Source organism: Prunus persica, chromosome G7 (assembly GCF_000346465.2).
Source record: "Prunus persica cultivar Lovell chromosome G7, Prunus_persica_NCBIv2, whole genome shotgun sequence".
In the NCBI taxonomy this organism is placed as follows: Eukaryota; Viridiplantae; Streptophyta; class Magnoliopsida; order Rosales; family Rosaceae; genus Prunus; species Prunus persica.
In genome coordinates this window covers 7,805,500-7,814,394 of record NC_034015.1, presented here as the reverse complement: position 1 = coordinate 7,814,394, position 8,895 = coordinate 7,805,500, and the positions used below count along the sequence as shown (strand labels likewise).

At 36.1% G+C, this 8,895-nt stretch overlaps 1 protein-coding gene across 3 annotated transcripts; it reads right to left on the bottom strand.

Annotated features, from left to right (window-relative positions):
- Positions 581–6,639, bottom strand: LOC18770047. Of its 3 annotated transcripts, XM_020567971.1 has the most exons (9): positions 6,484–6,639; positions 5,330–5,466; positions 5,084–5,258; positions 4,549–4,654; positions 3,608–3,790; positions 2,341–2,826; positions 2,163–2,246; positions 2,007–2,087; positions 581–989 (listed from the first exon to the last, which is right to left on the bottom strand). In XM_020567971.1, the coding sequence occupies exons 3-8, from the start codon at positions 5,129–5,131 to the stop codon at positions 2,023–2,025; spliced, it is 972 nt and encodes a 323-aa protein (XP_020423560.1). In that variant the 5' UTR covers positions 5,132–5,258; positions 5,330–5,466; positions 6,484–6,639; the 3' UTR covers positions 581–989; positions 2,007–2,022. The 3 variants fall into 3 exon arrangements, with proteins under 3 accessions (XP_020423560.1, XP_020423559.1, XP_007202231.1); XM_020567970.1 differs by having other exon boundaries at positions 5,084–5,466; XM_007202169.2 differs by lacking the exon at positions 5,330–5,466 and having other exon boundaries at positions 5,084–5,299.

Genomic DNA, 8,895 nt, shown 5'->3' with positions numbered 1-8,895 from the left:
GGAAGAGGGTGACGCCATAAGAGGATGCAACAGCTGAAATGGAGCAGCAGCAAGTAAATCTCAAAATAAACAAACGGTTGGCGACTACTGCTGCAATTACCTTTCTAAAAAGTGAATTTCCTTTCTAGGGTTTGTTAGGGTTGCATCAACTTGTTCTACATGCATAGGCAAATCAAGTCGTTCCTTATGTTCCCTCCTATCTGCATCCCCAGGCCTCCATGTCTCTGCAATAAAAAGCGTCATGGTCGTATTGGTGATACTGGAGTTCTCTGTGTGCCGGATTTTAGGGAAGGTCACACAGCCTATCATGTAGACCACACCATTGCTTGGCTTGGTAAAGAAAGCAAAGGGTAGCTTTACAGCTTACAAGCCAAGCAATGGTGTTGTCTACAGGATAGGCGGACTGAATTTCTGTGGGCATTGTGAATGTGAATGATCTGATTGCCGATTTGGACTATGCATTTAAAACCGGCCTTACTTTTCTCTGTGGAGAACTGAATTTGCTTCTAACCCCTAAGGTCTTGTAGCTAATACAAAGAAACACGCAATTTACATACACAACGGAAATGAGGCCTTGTTCTGCAATTTATATCCCCACTTCTGAAATTATGTATAAAATTAAACAGAACCAATTGCAACTAGATTTCTTTATTAGATGTCAACAATTCTAATTGAAGCATAATAAGATCAACACACACAAGCATTAGTTTCCTCTCTGTCATTTCTTCTTTGGATTGTGCACAGATCACCATCATCAAAACCACATTTGTTTCAAAGATAAATATACCTCAAAGATAACCGACTATATCAAACCTGCAGCATATCGACGATCTCAAAAACGATTTCATCAAGCAATTCAACCTTGCTGTCCACTTGTAAAGAAGCACTCTACTGTCATTCTCTTTCTCACTACCATCACTGAATTTTACACATCAACCAAAATCTTAAATGGTATGTACAAACCCTTCTGTCCTAGCATGAAATTTTACCTGAACACAAGGCAAGAAGAAAGTAAGGATATGTAAGAAAGGATTTCACAAACAATTCAAAGTTCTGTACAGAATTTTCTTGCAAACATGAAAATGGGGCCTAAAAAGAGTTTTTTTTGTTTTTGCTTTTTTTTTCCCCCCGCATTTCCCCCTCAGGTTTCATAATAAAAAGAAGACAATTTCAGAACTAAAAACCATTAAGAAAACTTGACTCAGCTTTGTTATTGGGTATGGAGCTGCATAGCAAGAAAATTCTCCTTCACATACAAAATCTGCATTTCTTTTTGTTAATTACATCATGACTTGAACCTAAGACCAAACCCTTTCCCCGCCTGTCCCAATGGCCACCTGAGCTTGAATTCTTGGGCATGATTTGCATTTCTTTAAATGTGATTTCAAGAAAACAAGAAACTGCTGGGTCAATATATGGGAAGTACAAGATGGTGATAGACGTATCTGACTATAGACTTATCTGACATGGGAAAGAAGAACGTAATAACATGTCATTTACCCTAATCACATGTCAGTAAAAAGTGGGAGCTATTGTTGTCATGGTCATCATCAGGAAGTAAAACTGAGGGCATCAAATTTATCAACAGAATGGAGATCCAGTGATCAGATTTTATCAATGTTAAATACTAAATTTCATGCACCAACTGTAAACAATACGATAGAAGTTAAAACGTCTTGGGCAGGAAAAAATGTTCCACTGGCGCGAACACCAACAGGCCTATCAGGCTAAGAATAACCACCATAAAGGTATATAACATTGAAAAAAGGGGGTGCCACACAAATTTTTGCATCAAAGCAGTGATCTTGAAAAAAGAAAATGAATAAGACATCCTTCCTGCAGCATGTGTTACTACAAGGAAGCTTGAGAAAATGCAGTGCCATGATGAAAAAACTCAGAAACAGCTTAGCTCAAGTCTGAAGCAGCTGAATCACATTTAAATCGAGACTACATGGTGGGAAATCTGGTAGCCAACAACCCTTAAAAGAGCAGTAGATATGACTTACTTCTGAAATTTTATTACTATTCACTGCCAAAATCTTCATAGCTTACGCCTTCTGAAATGGTGTCCAACCGGTTATTGTCTCCTGTAAGAGTGAGGGAAAGTAAGTAACCACCTTGCAGTGTAAGTTGTAACAATTACATATATGTCAAGTCCTCACCTTGATGTTCTCTTTCACGAGAATCCAGGAAGTTATCATTATCTGTTGCTAAGAAGGGTGATCTAGGATAGCTCTCCAGTATGTCTAAAACATGTAGAACAGAAATTATTAATTAAGAACCATGACTGCGATGACTTGTCATGTTTACTGTTGTGAGAGAGAGAGAGAGAGAGAGCACCTGAGCTCTGCGAAAAGTCAGCTGTCAGGTCCGAGAGGCTGAAAATTCGAGGAATCTGACGTAAAAAACCAAATGATGAAGAGTCTGCGTCAAGAAGTGATTCATTTAGGGGCTGTGAGTTGGACTCTACGCTGTTGAATGCTGCAACAGAAGCATCTCCAATAGTGGGCCGTGCTTCCAGGATGTTTGCATCAGCGCTAAACATGTAAGAACTGCCTGAATATCCAACTTCTGATTTGATAATTCCCCCATTTATTCCTTGCATCAGACCTACGTTGGAGCTCTGATTCGAAAGCATGTTTGGTGGGACATCAATCCTACTGGTATGAGGAGACATTTTAACAGCATTGTGCATACTAGTGTGCAATGAAGACCCACCATTCGTAAATGCATTAGGTACGCAGGAACCAACTTGGTGGTGTATATTTTCTGTCTTCAATGCTGGTCCTACATGCTCTGGCGCATAGCATGGGGCGTTTTGGTGCACTGTGAAAAAAAGTAACATCAATTGCTTTTCTGATGGGAATTGACCATTCCCTAACAAAGCAGAACTATAAAATATTATTTGGACGAAGTAAAACACAGTTTAACACAAAAGAAAATGAAAGCTGTGCTGCTCGAGAGTAGGAGGTTAACAACTGGAGATATAGACCAAAAAAGAACAGGGTAAAAAGAGGACTAATTTGAATGAATCATAGACAGTTATATACTACCTAATTTGTTGAAAAAACACAGAACCCATAAAGAATGTAAATCTAGTTCAAACATCATGCATCATATGCACAGCATCAAGAAACTAAACATCTAAAATAGAGTAACCTATGAACTTTAAAATATTACAATTATTCTTTTCACAAGTGATTACACTTTTATACCTTAGTTAGAGCATGGATGACACAAAGAAGAATCAGAAATTGAAACGAAACAAGTGATTAGATGGAGTAAAAAGTCTTTTTTCTTAAAAAAAGAGAAATTGTATCTATACAGACATTACAGGAAGTTGAGGGGGAGATCATACTCATCTTCATTTCTCTCCAGTCTCATGATAAAACAAAGGGTGGAAAATAGTTAGCCCATAACTACTTTCTTTCTTCCCATCTAAACTTTCCCTTGTTTTAAGAGGCATGCCATTTACTGTGCACTAACCATAATGACATTATTCCATAGATCAAAACCCACACGCTATAAAGATTAACTTGTGCCGATAAAAAACAAGCCAATATCTTAGCCATAATAAAATTTACATCTAAGCGTATAGAACTCTTACTTGGTGAAATGTGAGATCCATTGGTACTAGGTATTGAAGCAACTCCACTTGAGTGCAACTGACTCATTAACCTCACCTGTTGCTCAAGCAACCTGTTATATTCTATTATTTGGTGCTTCACCATCAATCTTAAATAATAAGCCCTGAAGAATTCCCGATTCTCTTCCTCAAGCTTCTGCCAAACTGGAAATGCAGCAAGATTTTAGTGTTAAGCTGAGCATACGGAAACACTGAATATGACTGTAAGATTCCCTTTAAACTATTGACTGGGGGCATAAAGAGTTCATGTTTTTAAGTTGACATCGGAGATTAACATTTCATAATCCTTCACACATAACTGCAAAGACATTAGATTCATTGATTGGGGCAGGGAAAAGCTCAGAATAGAATGATAAATCTATGAAGATAATTTCAAAATCAGTGCAGAGTGAATTCGGATTCTGTGGCCGATAGGTTTGGTTTCTCATCACCAATTGATGCAAATGTGTTTCTTGATGACAATAGATTAATCTAAAAGATGCAGCCGCTTTGTAGGAATCATTATGACTGATACACGACTCCAAAGTCAAAATGCACCACACTGATTAATATTAAAAAAACACCTCAAGCAAGGGGGTAAAGTTTTCAATTCACAACAGAAGCCTCTATCAAGAAGTACAAAAGCGCTGTACAAAAGCAGTCAAACAAATAGTGAAAATACCCAAAAACTATTGTGGGGTGCCCAATAAATTATGACAAAGGGCCCATAGGAGGAGCAAATCTATCCTTCCTGTAATGATGGGTGCACAAAATGATATAAACACTGGAAAGTGGGTAGCAACAAACAACAGCCAGAAACACCAAAAAAAATATTCAGATTAAGATCCTGAAAAAGGAGAGAAACTACAAAACACATAAGGAAAGAAAGCCATGTCATAGAATACTGCAGGATATCTGCTTACCAAGTTCCGTGAAACCAGGCTCTATTTTTGCCTGGTCCAGTAGAGTATCTACCACTTCTTTCTGGTTCATGTAAAGCTGGAGACATCGCTCGATAAGGTTCTGCACCTAAACATCAACAGAAATCATCCAAAAATAGCAATGAGAACAGTAGACAAACTTTCTATATGTTAAGCTTCTATAAGGAATTTTTAAAAAATATGGAGAAGTAAAGAAAATTTACTAGGATTTTGCACTGTGCTAATAAAAATATATGTCAAATACTTGCATTAAAAATTCTATCAATAATTTCACAGAAAAAAGGAGAACTGAGATGAATTATACTCAGGCGCTTAGGAAAAGAAAATATGCATTATAATTATAACTAGGTGCTTTACCGTTTTCTTCCTGCTTTAGTTTGCATTTGAAAATATCCTGTTGTTGCTATTCCACTACTATAGCACAGTTTAAATGGTTTAAGTTTTTTCTTCTTCTTTTAAACAACAATACAATCATAATTGGATAATCTATGATATAGTCCATCAACAAAATCCTTACCAGTTGTATATCTTGACGCGAGACCTGTCTAACAGAACCACTCGACATATTCCAAGGTTCCAGTAGAAAATGCTTGTGTAAGAAAGCTACACTGATTGATTTTAAATAAATGATCCTTATAATAAATGGTACAAAGGACCCAGTGAACTCAAGAGTGATGGATGCTTCACTTCAGCTGTAGAAATATCATATACATAACAATGTGAAGTACACAACCTGATGGGAAAAGACAAAAGAAATTCATACCTGAATTAGCTCTTTCAATTAATTGGTTGGAAAAAGGTTAAAAAAGTATGAGCTTCGACAAAAAATAAAACAAGGGACCAAGCCATCAAATAGTGTATAATATGTTCAAAGGGGCAGCGTGTGCAAATTTACACAGCCTGTACAGTGCACGTAAAGAAATTTCAGAGAAGTATTTAACAAATAACTTTAATATGGCAAGCAACACCACCTTTGACATTTAAAACCAAAAATGCTCCGAGTCAAATGATGATAAAATTTAGGCATTAAATTGTCTGTAAACCCAATCCCTAACTAGTACTTCACTGAGTGGATTGAAGCATTCATGTCGAATCAGATCAGGAATAAAATGTTTGCCTCCAAAAGGTATATTAATCAAAGAATGCACTACATTCCTCACCACCCAAATCAACATGTCATAATCTTGATGAATTGACATTCAAACACAAGATACAGGGCGTAATTTACTACTCTCTATTTCTACTGCCTTCCCAAAAATCACCGCAATCAAAGGATAAAAAAGAAACTTCCCCACTGCACTAATTAAATTCTTCCCTTACACCCCTCAACACATGAATAACTGCGTGCGATACCAAAGAAAGACCACCAAATACTGGGATTTGATTGCTTTATCCTTTCACATGAGTGTTGTGGAAAATCACATAGCAACCACATGCATGTATAGAATAGCTTATACAGGATAGAAATAAATACTGGATTCCAATCACAGAAACGAAAATATCTATTTAGTGACCAAAAGAAGAGATAATAAATCATATGGTATTTGGGTTTTTAAATTCTCGAAATTTCCCGCTACTTGGAGCCAGAGAGAAACTCAGAGTGATTTTCTGTTCAGCCAAACAGAGCATTATGTTAGGGTTTGATCAATTTTTCAGGTCAGATAAAGTTTGATCAATTTACACAAACTAATCGACCACAATCAAAAAACAAATTTTCCATGATCATCACCTCAAGTGACAAGCCAAAACCCTAGACAAGTCACCTCAATCACAGAAAAACACGGAGCCACAGAGATACATATAGTCAATCACACACATGCAACACAATTACAATCCCAAATTCGAAATCAAAATACTAAACATAAATAAACCAAAAGGGAATCTCTTGCAACAAGCTGGTTTTGCAGTTGATCTAACCTGAATTCGATCGAGCTTTTGGAAAAAGTCTCAGAGCCTTTACAGAGAAGAAGAAGAAAAGCTCGAGAGCCTGATCGGAGATAAAAGCTGAGCAAAGTAAGGTGACGAAGCTCTCTGCTTTTAATGGTGGAACTCCTCGGCCCCCAAAGCTTTTAATTAATTTGTCCTCCTTTTTTTTAAAAAAAATTGTTGCTTGGGAAAATAGACTCGTCGAAGCGGATATTCGCGCCACGTGGCGTCACTGGAGGGGGGTTGGCGGGACCCACAGGCGCGAGATCAGGTTGAATGGGACTTGTTTTTTATTCTTATTCTTATTGTTTACATCCAATCCAATTAAAAAAAGAATCTTTCATCAAAATCATACAAACATTTTGAAACAGTTTTGACTTTTGACCAACGGTGAAATCGTTAAATGAAGACCAAACTGTGAACAGAGTTGGACTGAAAATGATGTCAAAACTTCCCACCAACACGCTTTGAACTCGGAGGACATAATGTATGGATATGAAATTTCATTGTGTCCTTATTTTTGTTTATCCAAAATAGTCCGCCTCGGTTATAGGCTAGAAGATTATTTGTATGCGAGCGTGCCGCTATTAGCATTATAAAAGATTAATAGACTGAATAAGATTCTGTAGTTTATGCAATATTTAACGTCATTACACAATAATAAAAGTTAGGGATAAGACATGTGGCACACCCCAGCACATGCTCATTGCATATAAGAAGGTATTTCAAACAAGAGCTCTGATAAGATTTTAGCGCTTGTTTGACAAGTTAAACACTAAGAGCTCAACGGTGCGTGTTATTATCAAGTGCAATTGCCAATATGGTTGACATTGGGTATTTTAAGATTAAGTGGGACTTAACATAGCCAAATTTATAGAGCTCTCATATGGAGGCTTTACATATATTTCAAACATGTATTAAACGATATAATAACCCAATTAATATAATTTCTGAGTATGTGTACATTGTGAGAAAATAGTCAATGAAATCCTATTAGAGTAGACATAAGTGTGCTAAAGAGTTGGGATAGCAAGACCTATACTTGTCTGCATCTTAGGGGGCGTTTGATATTAGACTTGAATCCAACTTTTTAAATTCAAAAACAAAATTTAAGTCCAAAATTAAAAAAAATATTTTTAATAGGTCCATTTTTAAAAACCCAAACACAAAAACAACCCAATTTTTAAGAACACAAAATATTTGTTTTTTCAGTTTATTTTTCTCCAACCCCTAGTGTGCCTCTCTCTCTCTCCACTTTTTTTTTTATCTCTCTCTCTCTCTCTCTCTCCGTCTCTCAAATTTCAAATCAGATTGGCTACTTTTTCTTTTTTTTTGTTAATTTCAATTTGAGAATCTAGTTTTTATTTTTTATTTTCTAATTTTAAATTTCAATTTCTTGTAGATCTTAAAAATGGTTTGGATTTCAATACCAAACAAGTTTTTAGATCATAAAATTAAAATTTAAAAACTCATATTTTTAAAAAGAATCATAATTTTAAAATAGGATATCAAATGATCCCTTAATTTCAAGATGTTCCTAGTTATAAATTTTTTAATTAGGCCTTAGCAATCCAGACAAAATAGTGCATGATATATCATGATATTAATGGTGGTCAATCTTTGACCATTTATGTGGTTGACACTAGCTATGATAAGATATAGGTTCTTGTTTCAGAACAGGTACACTGAACATAACTGAACTTGTCAAACACCATGATTGTTTAGGTGTTGTGCTAGAATATGATGATACAATATTTACATATTGGGTTTTTATTTATTTATTTATTTATCACAAATTGTTCTTAAGGTTTATAAAATTATCACTTTTAGTTATTTATTTTTTGTGATATGGTTGGTCCTTAACGTTACCACGCGTACATCAAATTGGTCATTCCGTCAAAAATTCCATTAAATTGATGACGTGACACATATGTGAAGCCCACACATCCAATTATATAGAGCCATGTGATTTTAAATAAATATATTTCTCTCTCCCATCTTCCCTCTCTACTCTCTCTCCACCACGCATCTTATTTTGTGTCTCGATTTTTTGGTATCATTACAGGCTCTTCGATCCACTTCATCAAACCCTAGCAAAATACAAACACCATAACAGACAAACAAACATCCAATCCCAACATAAACAATTCCAGCAACCCTGGTATGGAATTATCAAATCCATACTATGTTCATCCTTCAGAAAAACTGGATGTCGCTAATTATTCCTCCTGGAGCAAGTCTATGCTTCATGCCCTATGAGCCAAAAATAAAATTGGGTTCATTGATGGATCCATCAAACCCCCTTCAGAAGACGAAAAGCCAGGTGACTATGCCCTATGGGCACAATGCAACAGCATGATACTATCATGGATTTCGAATTCGGTAGAGTCTCATCTCTCTAAA

What these genes read in the sequence shown, in the direction of transcription:
- LOC18770047 (XM_020567970.1), bottom strand. Translation starts at nt 5,131, where the DNA reads ATGTCGAGTGGTTCTGTTAGACAGGTCTCGCGTCAAGATATACAACTG. An exon ending in TGGATCTCACATTTCACCAA is followed by an intron (nt 2,827 to 3,607) that starts GTAAGAGTTCTA and finishes TTTTTTTCACAG; the next exon opens with TGCACCAAAACGCCCCATGC. An exon ending in TCGTGAAAGAGAACATCAAG is followed by an intron (nt 2,088 to 2,162) that starts GTGAGGACTTGA and finishes TCACTCTTACAG; the next exon opens with GAGACAATAACCGGTTGGAC.